At 38.2% G+C, this 20,815-nt stretch overlaps 1 protein-coding gene across 4 annotated transcripts in view; it reads left to right on the plus strand.

Moving 5' to 3' along the window:
* THSD7B (thrombospondin type 1 domain containing 7B) overlaps nt 1-20,815 on the plus strand; it is an 802,394-nt gene that overhangs the window by 337,897 nt on the left and 443,682 nt on the right. For all 4 annotated transcript variants that reach the window (XM_074335732.1, XM_074335728.1, XM_019752567.2 and 1 more), the window contains one exon: nt 10,748-10,903. In XM_074335732.1, coding sequence (XP_074191833.1) covers nt 10,748-10,903 — 156 coding nt within the window. The remainder of the gene's footprint in view (nt 1-10,747; nt 10,904-20,815) is intronic.

Genomic DNA, 20,815 nt, shown 5'->3' on the forward strand with positions numbered 1-20,815 from the left:
TTACTTTTCTCTAAACATGTAGCTGTGCATATCTGTTTTTGATCATTCTAAATATAAAACAAGAGACTAACTCTGGATGAAAGGTGTCTCATACATTAGTTGGCAATCAGTGTTAAGTAGAGAGAAGAAATTGGTTATTGCCTGGTGGCCTGCACGACGTGGTCTCGACTTTGTTCTCAGTATAAGAAATATGTCAGAACTGAAATAAAATATAAGCAATGCCATCTATCAAAACATAAAATAAAATAAAGAAAATGTTCATTGAGGTCTCCTTCCCCAAAAATAATAGTGATCATAAACACGTTTTATCTTTGAGCTTCATTGATTGAACAAAACACTATTTGTTAGAGCAGCTCAGTTAAAAGTATAAATGTTAAAAAAAATAAAACGAATGTTGTAGCTGTATCTCGTTATATGTTGTGAAAATCTATTATTACTTTGAAACGTTCAATTCACCTGCCCTTTTAAAAATAAGTAGTAACACTTTCAGAATTAATGCTTATTTGCATTTGATAACCTATATCTGTGTTGCTTTTAATATAAAATCATGTAAGTACATTTTAAAATTAAGTAATTATCATCATCTTGCTATTTTTGATGCTGTCTCTCTCAAATTAAGACTTCATAGAAGACAATTATACTATTTTAAAATATATGATACCTTCTAGATCTTATAACTTATTTTTCTGTGATGATGTATATAAATCTAAAAAATTAGAGTATGCAACTGCTCAAGAGAGCTTTGAAGAACATGACTGTTACTTAAGCACTAGTACATAAAATTCTACAGCTTATCAGCTATTTTAAATCATCCATGTTCTTTACATGCAACAGAATTCTATAAGAAAACAGCATATCTTATTGATTAATGTATCATCTGCTTATTGGATTGAAAATATAAGCAAACAGATTTCAACTTCAAGCAAACATAGGAGTTAAGAAGCACTGTGGTCAAATTAAAAAGGCTATAGCCATGGAAATGTGCAATGAATCTAAGAATTTCAGGGCCTTGAGCTGGAAGAGTCTAACATGGTGATGAAGAGGAAAAACCAAACTCATACTGGCTGAGTTCACGTCCTGCCTCTGCCATTGACGAATTATAGAAGCTTGCGCAGATTTTTAAAACTTCAGTTGTCTCACGGGAAACTGAAGATACTGGTAGTACTTACCTCATAAGTTGTTTTGCTAATGAAATCAGAATATACTAGTTGTAAATAGCTTAGCACACCATTGAAGCTCATTATGTATTCTAGTTCATGCATTGCCAATGAGGATGATATTGCCCCCAACGGTACAAAAATTGGTTCCTGGAGTGAAAAAAAAAAATCTTACACTTTTTATATACACAGCATATAGATACACATGTACATACACAGTATATTTGTGTTATGAAAATGTCATAAGGAAGGGAGAGATGATTAGGGAAAAAAATGTTTACAAAGGCTCCTTAGGGAGGAGATAATGTGACAAAAGTGAGAAACATTGGATGGTCTATTTATTTTACAGAAGCTCAATTGCTTAGAGATTTGCCCTATTCACACCGGTAGTGGTAGGCTCTCAGTAATGGTTTTTTAATGATAGTATTTTGCCAATTGGATTTTCAAAATCATACTCCATAAATTATTCATAAGATTGAGTCCCCGACCTGTTAATCATAAAGATTTTTGAACATATAAATCTTTACTGTACTCTCCGCTACTCCCTTCCCAATTCTGACACAATGCTTCTGAGTTGGGTCTACCTTACACCTCAGTGGTGTAGCCAGGTTGGAGGCTACTAATTTATAATACTGGCCTTGACTAGTGAAGATGTATAAAATGTAGGGCTTGTAATATATGAATGGGCCTGGGAGGAAGGAGCTTTCATCCAGTTTTGCAATGCACATGTTTTGGTTTATAATTTTTCTTTTATTTCTCAAAATTCATAATGCAGGTCCTCATACAATAGAATGAACTTTTCTGCATTTTAAAAATTATTATGCAGTGTCTCGTCCCTATTACTACTTAGGGACCTGGTGAATCCCATGAGCCTTCCTTTGAAGTTGAATTAACTTGTTCAGTCTAAACGATTTGCAAATTTAAAGTAGCATATGCTAACAAGGATAGCAAGTACACTGAAGCCTTGGTTTTTGCTTTCTTTAAAGACAAGATGGTGTGCATGTTTATTTTAGGGACAAATAGTTATTTTTCAGCCCTCTAAAATAATTGCCACATTGCTTTAAATTTTTTTTTAATTGTATTTGACATACAATATTACATTAATTTCAGGTATCCAACATAGTAATTAGACATTTATATACCTTATGAAGTGATCACCCCGATATGTCTAGTACCCACCTGGCATCATGCATAGTCATTACAATGTTATTGACTATATTCCCTATGCTGTACTTACATCCATGGCTATTTAACCTAGAGGGTATTAAGCTAAGTGAAATAAGTCAGGCAGAGAAAGACAAATATATGATTTCACTTATATGTGGAATATAAGAACAAAATAGACGAACAAACAAAACAGAAACAAACTCATAGATGCAGAAAACAAATTGATAATCGCTAGATGGGAAGGGTTTTTTTGGGGATGTGGTGAAAGGGATTAAAAAGTATATATTTTCCCACTTGGTTTTTGGTCTTTTAGAAAGAGCTTTAAGCTTCGGTTTTAGCAGTGTTGTTCTTAGATGGCTGTGTTATCTTAGAGAATATAGATTTCTTCTTCTTGTTGCCATTATTAAAAATTTCCATTCAGTTATTCCCAGGTTGAGAAACACACCTTCTAAAACAACACAAATAAAGGTCTGACATGCTTCATTCTGATGGACTAACAGGGCATCCAGTGACCAGTATGAAGTCTGAGAGAGCTGGCTCTGCTGTCTGTGGGCTCCTTCTTAGCTTTCTTACCAGTTCTTCGTGTTTCCTTTCCCTCCTCTGAGACATCCTTATCTCCACAATGCTATTTTTGTATTTTTAAAAATATCCTTCCTTCCAATTCTTGTCCGGTGGACGGAGGAACATTGTACTGTTGCCTCTGTTCTTTCTCAGATGATGAGGTGGATAGGGTGGATAAGGGGATAGTTGTCTTCATTGTACTATGTGACCCAGTGGAAAGAGAGCTTTGCCCCCACTTGTCCGTCTTTCCTGGTTTCAAAGCCGGTTTCATGCTTTCTTTGCTCATCCTTTGCTATTTAATAAAATCTTAAGGGGGTGGGGTGGGGGTAGAGATGCTTCTTGTGAACTCAGAATTTCTCAGGAATGGTGCTAAACCTACATTAAGATGAAAATAGTCATTATACTCTAATTTCATTTACTCCCTGAAACCATTAGTAATAATCAGCATACCTTATACCTTTCAGAATCATATCAAAGATGCCCACCTGGCTTCTCATCTTCCTTCAACAGCACTTACCTTTCCTGAGGCCTTTATTATTTATACTTTAAACCTATTTTTTTTTCTATTTGATCTCACTTCAAATATTTTTTGGAAGTGGACACAATGTCCGGTTATGTATTTTCCTGATCAAGGATTAGTGTTACAGCAGGTTTTTTTCTATCATAATTTTTATTACAAATACAAAAATCATAGTATAGGGTAGTATTGAAGGATACTCTTAAAAGCCCTGGTCCAGTGTTTGTCCCTTATCAGCTTTGTTTTTTTTAGGTAAATCGTTTATCCTCAGATATTTCATCTATAAAATGGAAACAGTAATTGTCCTTACCTTGGGATGATTGTGATGAACAAAGGAGAAATTGTATTGAAGTGCTTAGCACAGTGCCAAGTGTGTTGTCAGTATTGTAAACTATGATTCCTAATGTTAGTCAGTGAAGTGGACACTTGTGGTCATTCCCGGGAAAACTGGCTCTCATCAGCTGTTGTCATTGTTTGTATGGGAAAATGAATTCCAGGTTGTGAAGTACTGAGTATGAAGAAGACCCTTGCACTAAAACCCTTTTAAAAGCTATACTTCCTTGACGCTGCATATTCTGCTCTTGACATCTCTGGAGATAAGTCTTTCTCTCATCTGCCCCTCCACCTTTTCACTTTTTCTCTTTGCCTGACCACTTCCCCATCTTTCACTTATCTCCTTTCCATTCTTTCATCAATAATGGTATTTTTAACTCTGTAAATTGCAAAAGATGTCCTTTAGGTCAGCTTTTATTCTTTCCATCCTCTCCATACTCCTTTTTTAGCTCTTAGCTAGAAGTCTGAGAAACAATCAGAACGAAATTTTCAAAAGCGGGACAGAGGAGAGACTATACAATGTTAGAAATATATAAATATAGGGCTGAAGGCTACTGTATTTCTCCCTGAATCATGTAAGTACCAGATGTTGGTTCTGATTACTTTCTAAAATTGTACACATTCTTATTTTGTCTTCATTTTTATTCTGAATATTGTTTTCCATCTTTGCCTATAGTGTTGTTACTCTGTAGCATTAAGAAAAATCACTAGTCCATAGGCATTTTCTAATTGGCTACATAAAATAAGCGAAACCTGGAACTCTTTTTAACATGTGGCCAAATTTCCCAGAATCATTTATAATTTCAGGGATTATTTTTAGATATTAAATTTGCTGTACATCTACATGCATCCTCCTGCCAAAGTATATTGCACAGTACTTTACCAAGAGAGTCACAATATGGCTAAAATGAAGCTTTATTAGATATAATTGGATGAGATGTGATTTAATTCTTTAAGTTACCTATAAGTGCTGGAAGACAGATTTGTTTTTATTCTATCCAATAAGTTAAAAGAATGATACATTATTTTATATAAATCCCAGTGGCAAAAGACATTTGAAATAATACACGAAACTTCTTGAAGGAAAATAGCTTTCTGGTTATAATTGTAACATTATTTATCTTAGCCCTTCAACCACTTGACTCCTTCAGTCTGTAGAAGAGGCCTATTTATTTTAGCAGTGAGGTGGATTGAATTTCTGCCAAGTCAGTATACTCCCTAAATGAATATGTCAGAGGCAATATTGTTTCTCAAAAATCATTTAGAAAGCAGCATTTTTACATAAGTAGGCTCTTTCATTTGTTTTGAGTTAAATCTTAGCAATTGCTGTTTCTATTATGGTTATTTCTGGGAAAGCCTGTGGAATGCAGGGGTCCAGAGTTTTGAGTGGGAATTCCCTCGGGGGTTTATAGTACCCGCATTTGATCAGGAAAATTGAAATGAATGTAACTTCTTTGTGCAGGTTGATGTCATTCTGGAAATCAAATCTCTTATGTTAAATCAACTAAAGATAGAATGTGTTGTTTGTAGGACCACTTAGTACCCATAAGATAGAAAAGAGACAAAATAATGCAGATTTTAAGAGTTCTAAGGAAGTAATATCACCTTTACTTCATCTTTATCTCTACTTCCTTCAAAACACTAGAAAATGATCACTATCTTGTGACTAATTCCTTGGCCATCTTCAAGATCCCTCTTTCTTTCCAGAGGGAAAGGGGAACTCCATTATGCTATGGCAGAATTACCTCAAACACATTCTGAATGTTGAATCCAATAACAGATATATTTAAAAAAAAGAAAATGCCATGAACTCTTGTGATAACTCTTTTTTATTTTAAGCAAATATAACTCATCTTTGTACAAACTAGAAAGGGATGCCTCTAGTCTTATTAATTATAATTAATTGTTATTGATTATAATTAATTAAATACTACTATGCAATTTCAATTTAATTTCTTTTTGAGGAGTTAAAAGACATTTGGAATTTAGATCTTACAAAATGGTCATCAGTAAAGGTGGGAGTAATATATTCTTATTGAATTTTTGCAACCTTTTTCTGTATTAATTCAAATTAGTTTGAATTAGAGCTTGATTTAGTTGCAAAGAATAAAATGTGAAGGAACTCATTTTTCTTTACAGTGACAGCCACATGCTAATGATCACAACAGGCATTTTCCTAATTACAATTCATATTGATTGAATTTGTATGCTCATCGGAAATCACCTTGTGATTAAGGAAAATCATGAACTTTGTACATTTCTAGAATTTAAAAAAGTTTTATTTAAACATTAAACATATCATCTACCAGCATATTTTTCTTCTTATTAGTTAACATTCTGTTCACGGAGTAATTCATTATTTAAGGCAACTTTGCAATCAGTAGCGGACTTTCACGTTTCTTGTAAGACAGGTCAATTTAATAATTTCTTATTGCAAATGAAAAATTCCAGGTTAGGTTCTTAAATATCCAAGTATTAATGACTATTGCATATGTACAATCACTTATAATACTGTAATCTATTCCCTAGCACTTAGAAAGCTACCACCATGCAGTGATCTTAATTTATCCAAGTTATAAGTTATTTTGGCTCCTTAACACTTTGTGGCCATGAGAAGTCTCTACAGGGGCTAACAATGCTGCCTACAAAAGCTAAGTAGCCTGTATGACCTTGGGTAATAGCTTATCTAGTCAGGCAGTTGGTCAACACAGGAATGGCAGAAGGCTTCAAGGTCACATGATCTCAAAGGCAACTAGAAAAAGTGGGACAAGCACAGCCCTGAACTGAATAGGTACACCGATTAGAGCAAGGCTTCATTACATTAGAGAAGACAGAGTTAATAAATAGAAATAAAGTCGTTTCAGTCCGTAGATCCAGAGAACAGAGTGCAAGTGAGTAGAAAAGCAGCAATTCTTCCAACAAACATCATGCCTAGAGTTTGGCAAGGAAGACATGAGGGTTCCATAAAGAGTAAACTGCACAGGCCATTCAATTCCAGGTGCCCCAGGTCATGTCCCGACCCTGCCCTAAAATAATTGTAGTACAACATGAATAACCACAACTAAAATAATAGTCATTTGCAATGGAGCAAAATTTTTTTTTTTAATTTTATTTTATTAAATTTATTGGGGTGACAATTGTTAGTAAAATTACATAGACTTCAGGTGTACAATTCTGTATTACATCATCTATAAATCCCATTGTGTGTTCATCACCCAGAGTCAGTTCTCCTTCCATCACCATATATTCGATCCCCCCTTACCCTCTGGCAACCACTAAACTATTGTCTGTGTCTATGAGTTTCTGTTTCTCATTTGTTTGTCTTGTTCTTTTGTTGTTTTTGGTTTATATACCACAAAATTTTGGTCTTACTACCTCCTGGGGGAGGTCTGGGAAAGGGTTTGGAGGAGTGTTGAAGTAACAGTGAAGGAGAGGAAGGATTTAGATTTTGTTTGAAGGGTGACATTGAGCCTGCTGCCTTCCTGGGTAGGTACCTTGGATCTGTTTTGTCACTGGCTGCCTCCCATTGTGGTCACTGTGATTCATCAATAAAATATCCTTGGTGTAAACAACCTCATGTGTCCTGTCTGATGCCTTCATTCCACGAAAGGAAAATTAAGTGGGACAGGTAGAGGTAAAACAATCACCTGGGACAAGACTCAGGTCTTGCTCTGCCCTGGGTTTGCTGAATGAAATTGGAGAAAGCACCTAAGCTCTTTAGAGCTCAGTTTCTCAGTAACATTGATGAATCAAAATAAATTAATTAGCTCTAAACTCCTTTCTAGCTCTAACAGTCAATAGGCAGAAAAATACCCTGTGTTCACTCTTCTCTGGGAGATGACTACCTAAGTCGTCTGAAGCTGGTAAGCGCTTTAAGTGCTTTGTCACTTACTCATGATTTATTTGTAGATCAAATGTAGCCCAGGGGGTCTGAGAAAGAGATAGGTTGACCCAAGCACATTGATTCAATGCCTAAATGAAGCATCTTGGACATGTCGCCTGGGACTGGAAGAATTTATTGATATGGATAAAGATCTACTGTCTGTCAAAGCAGCAGGTGCAGAAGAGGCATGAGTGCTATGACAAATGGCTTCAATTCCACCCCTGGGCCTCCAATTATGTCACTTAGTAGTTCCCAGGGAAGTTCCTTCCTGTTCTTCTCCAGCACACCATGTCACTCCCTCCTACTTCTAAATCTTAGGAGTGCCATTAGACCCAATGTTCAACAGTCAACTGATTGACAGTTAAGTATTGATGAAAGGGGGCCTCAAGGGACTTTAACCCCTTACCTCCCAATAATCCTCAACAGCCCTCCAAAAATAAGGCAAATAAGCATGTTATCTGTAAAAATAGTGTCCTTGACAAATGCTGCTTCAGGAAAAGTTCCCCAGTCTCTTTCCAAATGCACTGCCCACTTGAAGCGTTCCCTACACAGACAATCTGGAGCTTCTGATGACATTTAATGTAGGCCCACTGTGTGCTTGGTCATTGAACTGGTGGATTAACTAGTTTCAACTACAGGGCCGAAATTTAAGTACAGAGGTAGTAGCAGCAAGTGTCTGTTCGGTCTTGGAGCAGAGAGAGTTAGGGTATCTCCTCAGCATTGATCATCAGACACTTACAGTCTGTCTGGTGTTGCAGTGAGACAGCCATGGCAAAGGAAAGAGAAGCAGTCATCACAGCTTTCCAGTCTTCTCTTTGGAATTCATGGACTCATGTCTGATTAGTATAACTCACATTGGAATGTGGACTCCATGAGGGCAGGGGCCTTGTCTGTTTTACTCACTATTCTGGCTTCAGTACCTAGCACAGTGTTAGCACATGGTAGGCACTTATCAATGTAGATTGGATGACTAATGATAAGCCCACTGAGTGCAGTGGTTAAGAGACAGATGCTTAGATCCAAATCCCAGCTCAACTGATCATGACTGGAAATGTGGGCAAGGGAGTAAATATTTCTGTCTTAATTTCCTCATTTTAAAAATAATAATAAATACTACTACTACTACTACTACTACTAAATCTCTCAAGGGGAAGTTATGCCGGTAAAATGAATTGATATATAACTGGTGACTGGCATGCACTATAAATGTTTATTGAATAACTAGACCAATCAATTTGCATGCCCTATTCCCTTGTCCATCATTATGAAACTTTTGTTTTTTGAACTAAAGTTTGAGTTTGTGAGAACACATTCTAACAAGCATGGGTCTGGACACAAAGGTACTTCTGCAGCTTTCTACTTATATAATGCTCTGACGTGTCTCTTTCCATCAGTTTTATTAATATGCTACTTGACTTACCCTTCTCGACTTACAGCGCCTTGAAAGCAGACACACCATCCAAGGAGACCTGATTGAGAAAGGGTGACTAGGGGGTTTGGAATAAGTGCACACTTTACTCAGTGAATGGCTGTCTTGCGTGTCTTCTCTAGCTCACTTCTGGGGAAGGAGTCACAAACCTCTTCCCCATCTCACAGGTTCTTCTTTACCCACAATGCATCAGCATCACATGTCCATCCCCAGTGATGGTTGCTCCCACCTCCCCATCTCACTGTTACTATCACCAGCACAATCTCTGATCAGCATCTCTCTTCAGCCTCCCTTTTGCTTTCCCCCAATATCTGTTCTCTCTTCCTTTCCCGGTCACCTCCACTTGACTTGTGGCCTTTGACATTTATATTGGCAGTCTTGCCTCTGCCTTTTATTTATCAGGTCACATCCTTTTAATAAGCTGTAAAAGGATTAATTGCAAACAAAACATTATTATTTTTCCTTTGCAACCTTTTATTTTACCCATTCACCGTCATAATCACCTCAAGCTGCCCCATTGTTCATTAGAAACTGTTTTTTTGCCCCGGGTTACAACTTCTTTATGACAGCATTTTTTTATTTTACTGTTTTTTTGGATTATGTTCAAGCTTCTGCTGGTCAGAGCAGTGATTTATTGCCACTTTCCCCGATTTAACTCACATCTCACGTAATGAGTGAGGAAGCAAAGTAGATGGTGTGATTCACCATCCAGTCTTCTCACGCCAGTTTCTGCCTTTGAAGCATTTCTAATCTTAACTGGATGGAAATGACATATAGGAAATATTTAGAAAATAGTACAAGCCACTCCATAAGGTAAAGCCATCTGAACTTAAGCCATTTGCTCACAAACTCTGAATGGCTCCCAAACCTTCTTAGCGTGAGGTCATTCTGTGCAAATGCAGATATGTGTTTGGCGTTTTTGTATTGTGTCATTTTTCGGGTATTGCTATCCCAGTTCCTCTTATATTTTAAACTCCACCAGGATCAGGTTCTCGTCTTCTCCTTCGTCTGTGTATTTTCATGGTGTCCAGGATGGATCTGCATAGAGAGGGCCGTTGGTGAATGCCACTGATGCACAGATAGTCACTGCCCCCCTGTAGGGAGCCAGCTCTGGGCATGCTCCGTGGCTTCTTAGACACTCCGTGTACCCCAGGGTATCTTTCCTAATGAAACGACTTCCAGGGACTAATTCTGCAGTCACAGATTCTGATTATTCTTCTTATTCTAAGAACCATTTTTCTTCTGTGTCTTTCTGAGCTCCACCCCTCAGGGGAGTAACAGCAATAGATTGGTTATGCTAAACACCCCACCTCAGGGGTTCAATTTTGATTTTTTCACGGCAACCCAGTCATTTATATAGCCGAGATACACTCATCTTGAAACTTCACAAAACCATTTAATTTTTTTTTAAATCATAACTCTAGATAATTTGTATCTCTATTTCTAGTCTTCTCTTAGGTTCCTAGGGAAATCAAGTGCATGCCCTTTTCTGCAGCTTTATTTTGCCTTCTCTCACCACAAATGCTAATAATGTAGAGCTGAGCAATGAATATTAGAGAATGGTTATGTTTTGGTTGCATATACCCTTTTAAATCACAAAGCGGATGTGGGCAAGGCAAGCACACAGTGGCAGGAGCAATTCTAGAGATGTCCAGAGAATGTGACATGGGCCATTCTTTTTTTCTCTTTTTGTCCTTCAGTCTCTAGACCTGTGGCAAAGGCATTATGTTTGGGACCTGCCCCTGCAGCCTCTCAGCTCTGCAGTATTCCTTGCTCTACAGACTGTATAGTATCTTCCTGGTCATCTTGGAGCCTGTGCATCCATGAAAACTGCCAGGAGCCTCAGGGGAGAAAAGGTGAGTGCCTTGTTTGTGTGTGCCTCATTTACTTCCCGGGGACACACATTTATTCTGTAAGCTAAGTAGCTGATTAAGCCTGCTTAAGATAGTATTTGTTTGTGAAATTTAGATAACCAGCTCAAGCCTGACAGCACTCAATTTTTAGGGAGTCCACTGGGGACATTTCTATGGAACACAGACTCTGACCTTGTTTGACCTTCAATTAGGCTCATAGCTGGTGAAGTGACAATTACTTTAAAAATGGTATAACTTAATGTTTTTATGTATAGGTAATAGTTATAATGAGGAAATTAGACATGATTTCTGTAATTGCATCAGGAAATAACTGTTTCACACACCTACTGATTTGCAGATTTCCACATGCTGACTTTAGTGTTATATTTCATATTTTCATGAGGGACATTTATATCTGTTGCTGACTTTCGGATGTCCTCAGGCTTAAAGTGAAAACATCAAACTTTATGTCCTTGTTTAATTTTGTAGGCCCCTAGCGTCTTGTTTTCTTTCATTTTCTATTAAAATACACATCTTCATCTTTCAAAGTTCATTTCTGGTGATATCTTGATTTCTCTTTCATTGGTCCTTCAGTTTTTATTGATATATTCCCTTGAATGGCAGTGCTAAAACGAAATGCTTCCTTTACTGAAAGAAAGGAGGTCAAAGGATATTCCAGAAGTTAGGCTGTGTTTGCAGAGCACTAATCCTACTTATCACATGCAGAGAAATAATATGTGGGCAAGAACTTGACATTCTAAAACAAGTGCTCTCAGCTGAAATTTGGATCCATTTGAAAACTCTCATTTTAACAGGCCCTGTAGCACACACATGCACATACCTTGTTTTCTTGAAAATAAGACCTAATCAGAAAACAAGCCCTAACATGATTTTTCAGGATGACATCCACTGAACATAAGCCCTAATGCGTCTTTTAGAGCAAACCTTAATATAAGACCCGGTCTTATTTTCAGGAAACACGGTATGTACACTCCTGGGCTCACACACCATGTCACTGAGCTTTTCCCTTTATTCTGACTCTTGTTCTGATGCAGAAGAGGAGGGTGTATGGTGAGTCTAAGGCAGGAAGGAGCTAGCTTTAATTCTTTTCTCAAACAATAGAAAGCTGGATCTCAGTGGAACGTGGGTTGGATGGGAGGTTAGTGCTACTTCCTTACTGGACATGTAACCAGAATATCCCCCAAGCTTCTTCAGTTTATGGACACAAATAGTTTCTCATGAATACTAATATCCGCAATCCATGGTCTTATGCTGCCCATGTGTATAATTGGACCTTGTAATTCCCTTGTAATTGCATATGACACTTCCCAGGGTGACTTACACGTTATTAGAACTAGCCCTCTGATGTTTGACCTGCACCACTCTGTTTTAAGGTCTCTGACTAGAAAATGACTTGAGGCCAGACTTAGGCTGCCCCAGCCACTGTGGCCACGGCTGTCCATGCTGGTCCAACTTTGGTGCATTGAGTGAGTTTCGCCTTCCTTTGTTTTCAAAGCTGTAGAACCCACACAAGGCCAAGAGGGCCTTACATTATTTGGGGCACTTTTGGTTATAGGTGACAGAAACACAACTCAAAGTGACGTAAGGCAAAAGAAGGGAATTTATTAACACGTGCAGCTGAAAAATAGAAGGGAAGTTAGCACTGCATCCAAAAGTATGAGTAAGGTTACAGATATCAGTCTCTCTCATTCTTCCTCTTTCTCTGTGTGATCTTCAGTTTCTACAATCTTCTGCTCTCTTTTCCTTCCCTTTAACATCTTTATCTCTCCATCTCTTGCTTCTACTTTTCTCTGTATTACATTCAGTTTAAGACAGGCCCTCCCCATGGTAAAGACAAGCATTATTACTTTTTTTTTTAATTGCTAAACTTATTGTGTATCCTCCTTGTTAGTAAATTTACTTTTAGTTATCATATGTCTTATAGTGATTATTCATCTGACGAATAATAGGGCAACAACAAATTGTTGTAACTCTGATTTGAAACATTTATTTCTTAGAATTGGTTAAGAAAAATTCTAAATCACTTTAGTGATACATTGTTTTTTGCTTCTTTGAAGGAAACATAGCATTCAAACATTTTATTCAATTGACATTTGATTTAAAACAAAACAAAACAAAAAATAGGCACCACTATCTCATCCTAATAATCTGCCTTCAAGAAGCATAAAACTTCATTTATGTTTCCAGTAGGGCAGACTGTAAATGTTTCTCAGTTTCATCCAGGGTCTACAAATTGCAAATTGAAGAATGAGGCTAAAAATCTTTTGTTTCCTTGATTCTTAGATACATTTTTTTTTCACATTGTGGGTTTCTAGATATAATTGTGTCATAAAATCGATCAGTGCATTTTATGTAGAGGTGTTTTTTCTCCAAAACATTGTAATAAAATCAACATAGTGTAGCATAAAGGATGATATCCTATTACTTCTTAATGGTCAATTATTTTGTTTTCAGTTTTTTTGAGATATAATTGACATATATAGCATTGAATGAGAGTAAAATGGTGGTTGCCAGGGGCTGGGGAATCGGGAAAATGGGGAAATGTTGATCAAATTATAAAACATTCAATTATAAGATGAATACATTCTGAGGATATAATGTATACATGGTGACTATAGTTAATAATACTGTATTGTATACTTGAAATTTGCTAAGAGAGTAGATTTTAAAATTCTTACCACCAAAAAAAGAAAGAAAGAAAGAAAGAAAGAAAGAAAGAAAGAAAGAAAGAAAGAAAGAAGAAAGACAGAAAGAAAGAAAGAAAAAAAAGATAATTTCCTTTTTAGATAGTAAATAAAGTAAAAAGAGCTGTCTTTCCTAAAAGTTCCAGAAAGCTTCCTGGAATTGAATCTCGTTGGCTAATATGCGTCATGTGCTTTTCCCTGACCTAGTCACTCTGATCGGGGGATATGGGTCCGAAGTAGCCAGGGCCTAGGCAAGTGACCACAGGTGGAGGGTAGCTCCATCCAAGCCTCACAGACAGAGTGGAGGAGGGGCGGCTCCTTCAAGGGAATATGAGGTGCTGATACTACAAGAAGGTAGAAGCGATGCTGGGGTCCGACTGAATAGGTGTTTATTAAATGTTTCGTTCCCTTTGTTCTGGGCCATAGAGTTGCTACAGAAATTCAGAGAATATTTTTTTTCCCTAATTCTGTAACTTTTGTACTCAAGGGTTTTTCACAAAATCCTTTGTGAAAAACTACTCTTTTAACTTTCATTCTGTTCTTTCTTTTCCACATAACTCAGAGCTAGTCCATGGAACCCATGTGCAAAACTCACCACATTTTGAACCCTCCATTTGCCCCATTTGTTCAAGATGCTTTTATGCCAAGCTTTACCCTCATTGGCTACTTCTACTATTCTCCGATTGTAGAAGTCAACGCCTGCAAATACACCCTGGTCCACCGTTCATTAGACATCACCTGCTGTGTGTTGAATTGTGTCCTGCAAAGAGTTATGTTTGGTACTAACCCCTGGGACTTGTGAATATGACCTTATTTGGAAATAGGGTTATTGCAGATGTAATCAATTTAAGATGAGGTTGTGTGGGTTTAGGATAGGCCCTATTCCAATAACTAATGTCCTTATACAAAGAAAAAAATTTGGACACAGAGAAACACACAAGAGAGTGCCAGGTGATGATACAGAGACAGACGGCATGAGGTGAAGGCCTAGTAAATACAGAGGCAAGCATTGCAGTGATCCCTCTACAAACCAAGGGTTGACGACAACCACTAGAAGCTAGGAGCTAGGAGAGAAGCATGGAAGCAATCCTTCTCTAGAGCGGGGGGGGGGGGGGGGGGGGAACATGGCTCTACTGACACCTTGATTTTGGGTTCCTAGCCTCGAGAGTGATGCGATAGGAAGTTTCTGGTTTTTCACATCACGTACCTGGGGTACTTTGTGTTGGCAGCCCTAGGAAACTAATATGCTGCCCACATTTGCACCAGCATTTAGGCTCAATAAGGTACACCACTTCATAAAATGCCAAAACTAAAACATAGAGACGTAAAGCAATTGGTTCTAAATCTCATAGTGATTTAATCATGGCCACGCCAGCACTAAGGACCTGGAAATTCATCTCCTCGGTACAGTGTTCCTTCAAACACTAGGCTTCCTTAGTGATTTCTTCCATAAGCCTAAAGACGTTTGGATCAAGACACAAATTGAGCCCTGAGGTTAGCAGAGTAGCCCTTGCCTGTGTGCACCACATTGGCTAGTGGGAACCATTGGCCTTGAGAGCTAATCTTGGAGCTGATATAGGAGATAATGTATAGGATGCATCCTAGCACTGGTACATTGCCTTTGGAGGGTGAGGGGAATCAGATTGCAGTGTGTGAGAAAGGGAAGGTGTGATAAAAACAGCTTGGGACGGCCATGTAACTAGGATGTGTGTTTTTTGATCCAAACAATCCATTTTTCAGAGTGGCTCAGCCTTTGGAGATGAAGGAAAGGCTGTACACAGTAGAACTTCTCACCTGGGTGTTACCACAGCCTCCTGCAGAGTCTAGAAGCATGCAGGGATTGATAAGAATTAGTCTCTGTTTTATAAGACCCATACTGAGGCTAAATGACCTGCTTTGGGCACTAAGTAAGACAGGAGAGAGTATAAGTTCAGTGATTGTTATTCAGGTCTGGGAGTTTGTTATTTTATAAATGCTTCCCTGGAGCAGACAGAATTTTGATTTTTAAGGTCTTGCTAAGACCTGCGAGGACTACCTGCCTGTAATCCCTCTTGGGAAGAGTAAAGAATGGAGTTTTGCCTCTAGGGAAATGATTCTGTGCCTGGCAGGATTCCAAGCGTGTTATGATAACAGGAAGTAATCTTGTTATTTCCACCGAGTTGTGGGCATGAGGTCTAAGAGCCTCTCAATCTCAGTCTATCTCATGGTGCTACCATGGGTTCTGCCAGAGTTATTGACTGGTGGGAATTAAATGGGGTTTAGAATTCCAAGAAGGCTGGAGCACATGGGCTGATGCATTAAACATCACAGAACTCTGGATGTAAACCAGAGTGTTTAGCTTCACATTTGACTTATCTACCATAAAGAAATGCAGTGGACCTACTAGGAGAAATCTAGGATATTCGTACTTTCCTAGAATACATACACATATGCATGTGCGTGCATGCACTTGCGCACACACACACACACACCTGTGCACGCACACGTATGCACAGGTGTGTTTGTATATATATATACATATATATACACATATGTATATATATACACATGATCACCCTATATACACGTGTGTGTGTGTGTGTGTGTGTGTGTGTGTATGTGTGTGTGTGTATAGTGGAGGATTTGAGGGAAAAAGAAGCAAACAAAAACAGCAAGAAAATTAAATTGGAAAGTTGGAGATAATTACTTTTGCTCCTCACCGGTCTTTTCCCCGTCCCTGTGTTATAGCTTTGGTATGTTCCTTTTGTTCACTTTTTTGTGTGTGTTACTAGTAGAAGAAATTAGTTATTAGACAAATTATCTTTATATGGCTGTTACTCTTGGGCAGACACCATTCAGTCAGGAATAAGGGTTGTGGTTGTCAGCCATTCCGAGTGCATTAGAAAGCCAGCCGGTGTACACAGCCTTCACACCTCCATCAGGCCTGTGACAGGCAGACAAGGGGACGATGCTCGGCAGGTTGGTACTTGTCAAGTGAAGCTACAACACCTTTCAGAGGGATTTAAATTGGATCAGGTTTTATCATTCAATGCTTTTTCTTTGATGCATTCCCAGAGTTATAATTAGAGATAGATAAAGAGAAATGATCTGAAAAATTGCTGATGGATGAACTCTACACAGAGGTGCAAAGCATTTTAAAAAAATAATTTTGATACATAGACATACATTTATGTGACATTCATGTCCCTTTCTGACATATTTTTGAAAGGGAACCTTGCCCACTGAAATTGTTCTAAAGAGAAACTGATGGAGGCCCCCTGATGTGGTGTCACAGAGAATAATTGCTTATGTGGTAGGGTGTCAGGAATGTCATCCCTCCCCCATACACTCCTCCCCCATCATAGCACCCAAAGTCCTAAAAATCTCCATAGAAAAAGGTGTTTTGACACTGAGAAGCCATAACCATCTTTACAAAGACAGTCTTTTATGCTGTAAAACAAATCGATGTGGACAACACACTTAAGGAGGGAAATGCTGATGCCTTTCCAATCTGCTATGCTAATAATTGGGGAAATTTCCATTTTAGATCCTCATCTGCTAGAAAAATGCACCTTTAGTGAGAGATACATAAAATCATTTTGCTTTGTCACAGATAATATGTATACTAAGAGACAACTTTTATTTTTTCCTTTGTCTATGTGTTGGGGCAGTGGGGGTGGGGGAGGGAAGGTGTGCCTACTTCTTATTGTAAGAATTGAGTTTTCATGCTCATGATTACCCTTCTTTGCTTTGTATTCACAACAGGGTGTCAACTAACAGTGACACTATCGCATGCTACCCCTGCAGGGATGGTGGTGGGTTCCTAGAGTTGGAGTCAAAGATCTAATCTGCTCAAGTTCTTTGACTCAGCGCTGTTACCCAATGTCCAAAGCTTCACAGATAAGGGAAAATGGAATGTTTAAGATGGAGCAAGTGTCAGTGATCTTCAGTCAGCCTGCTAGATCTTGCTTCAAGTGTGTCCCAGTGGAGTTAGTGTAGAGACACAGCACTGGCCATGGGTAACTGTAGAAGCTTAGGTGGCACTCACACTGGGGCCACCAGCACATAGAGAAATACAGTCCTCTGACCTGGATTTACCCACCTGAGCCTCCTTTCATTGTTTCATGGCTTCAATTAAAAAAAGAAAAAATTGTAGACTATACATTAAATCCTTAGATTCATAGAAAAAAAATTCAAACCCTACAAATGTAAGTTTTACTAAAGGTGAATGAAATCTGTGGTCAGGAAGTGAATATTTTAACTCCTCCTGCTATCCAGTGGCTGAAATGCCACTCTCTAATCTATGCACCTTTAGCTTAAGGAGATGCACCACGATACCTGTCACATCCACTGTGTGCAGTGGGGCTAGAGCACATCCCACACAGAGCTGACTTGCATCCTTTCTTGCGAGGAGGTAACTACTTAGAAAAACCTCAGCTAAATTTCATATGTGTCCATTTCATCAGTAATCTGCCTTTGGAGAAGCAATAAAGTATCTTCTAGCCTGAGTTTACACATATGTAAAATGAGAATAGTAACTGATGAAGTAGTTTAGAGGATTTGCTCTTTTGGGGAATATAAGTAAAGTGGTTGTCTTAGTCTTAATGCAGGGTAGATGCTTAATTAATGCATGTGCCTTTTTTCCTTGGACTACATTCTCTATGAAGATTAGATTTATGTTGTCTGTCCCTCCTGTGGCTTCCCACAGTGCGTTATAGTACTCTACATATCGAAGTTAATGTTCACAATATGATGATATCTGATTAATATGAAATTGAGTAAATGAAGGTAAGTGGTTGCCTGACCTCAGCCACTGTGGACTTGGTGGTGTGTATCTTTCAGAACAGAAGCACCCGGGGGAAGCCTGATGTCTACTGCTGTCATGAACACAATGTGTGATCAAAGTTAAATGCTAACAAGAGAATCCAAGGTTTTTGTTTTATGCTGAGCTTGTGCTATGATTTGATCCTCGTTAGAGTTCGGGACAAAGGTAGTTCAAATGAATGACTGAAATAATTTATTGACGGGAGAGATGTAATCTACAGATTTATGGGGAGATGGATGCAACTTGATTTACAGAGGAAACTGTACACGCTCCTCAGGGGCGTTAAGCTGTAGGAGTAGGATACCCAGGGTCCTTCATTAAAGACTGCTAAGTTTCTGAGCTGGTTGTCAAACAACATAAATCATGGAGATCCATGCCATGTCCTGCTCATACATACAAACTAAACAAGCACAAACATAAGACAATAAATAGGTGGCTTAGGGGCATTACATGTAAGAGAAGAGGTCATGCAAGGTGTGTGGCACTGAGAGCTGGGAGTTCATTATAGTTTAATGTTTAAGTGTAGTTTAGAGCCTTGTATGTTTCTGGCATCTCTACTCAAGCTGGCCCAGAAAGGGAGCTGAGCCCTTCCCTGGTTTTATTTTGACTAATTAATGATATGTACTTGGAGTGACGAAGCAGGCAGAAGCCATCTATTGTTTTAATCACCAGATCTTAATATTTTTAATGCCATGAGAATGTGGTTTCTGATTGGCCAAACGATGCCTTCCCACAGGAGGCTGGTCCTTAAAGTAAGAGTCTAAGAGTCTCTTTTAAAGGGTCAACCCTAGACCAAGAAAACCCAAACAAAGCACTTATGACTGTTTAAGCATTGGGGGAGTGGGTGCAACAGGTGAAGGGATTAAGTACAATATGGCTGTTACAAAATAGTCATGGGGATGTAAAGTACAGCTTAGGGAATGTAGTTAATTATATGGTAACAACTACGTATGGTACCAAGTGGGTACTAGACTTATCAGGGGCATCGCTTTGTAAATTACATAAATGTCTAACCACTATGCTGTGCACTTGAAACTAATATAAAACAAAATGTCAACTGTAATTGAAAATAAAATAAATAAATAAATAAATAAAATACTCGCCTAGCCCTGCCATATTCTAAGGAAGCTTGGCTCCCTCTTGTGGCTTAAAACCATGTGTCAATTTGTTCTAGCCTCCTTGGCTGTGCTATTTTAAGAGAAGACAGTCTTTTACCAGCTATACCTTAAGCTTTGTAACCTTTTCATTTCATTACTATTGGTGGAAAAATATGCATGGCCTTGGTAAAACTGTGGGAGAGAGATACCTGGTTCTGTACCTCTCATGCTTCCTAACTTGTCCTTTCTCTTCCTCTTGTGGATGGGTGGTGGGATATCTAACTCACATTCTGGGCATTCAATGTTATCATGCTATCTTCCAATCACAGAATCCTATTTATTTATTTTTCCTTGCCCCAAGAAATATATGAATAATTTCTTAGAATGTTACCATGAAATAAGATTGGTTTTAGTTTGTTTTAAAGGAATTAAAGGAATTGAATCAGTTGGTTGAATTTGGTGTATTAAAGAAATGAATATAACATATGAGCTCCATGGAAGGGTGGCATAGGTTTTAGAAGTGATATATCATGAGGGCCACAGATTGAAAACTCAAACTAAAGGGTTTGATCTAGCTGTCAATCACTTTTTTTTTTTAGCTTACTTTGTTCTTTCAAAAACATTAATTAATTTCCATTATTTAAAAGTAGAGAGATTTTATATAAAAACAAAATATAACTTGGATTTCTGGCTTCCTAGACAGAATCAGAAGATTTGACGAAGGAGAGTACACATTCCCTCATGGCAACAGTCAATGGAAGCTGAAGAATAGCCAACCATTTCAGATGCAGCACACATCCTCCATTTCACCACAGATCCCACCATTCCCTACAATATTATGGTTTACCGATTTCCATCAAATTGTACCTGCTTGACACCTGTGACATTGAGTTTGTGACTCTGTGGGATCATAGCATGTAGGGCCCATTTATATCCTAATTATAGTGGGAACTTGGACCCTGGTTCCTCAGTATTTTGTTTTGTTTTGTTTTGTTTTTAACTGAGTAGTAGCCCAGGGACCCATGTCTAGCTAGGATGGGGAGGGCGGTCCAAAGAGGTACTGTCTTCACAGGGCAGATGGACCTGGGACTCTCAGGGCAGGAATCTGTCAATGTTAAGGCATCGGGGCTATGCCAAAGTAGATATGTTCTGACAATACAGAGTAACAAGAATGTCAGAAACTATAGCAAAAAGAAAATGTGCATTTATGTATGTTTGGGCTATTTGTGTGAGTCTTTGTTTATTTTTACTTATTTATTGATACCGTTGGACATATCCTACTAATTATTTCTTTGATTATGTTTGGCCT

This window comes from Rhinolophus sinicus, linkage group LG01, assembly GCF_036562045.2.
Source record: "Rhinolophus sinicus isolate RSC01 linkage group LG01, ASM3656204v1, whole genome shotgun sequence".
Taxonomy (NCBI): Eukaryota; Metazoa; Chordata; class Mammalia; order Chiroptera; family Rhinolophidae; genus Rhinolophus; species Rhinolophus sinicus.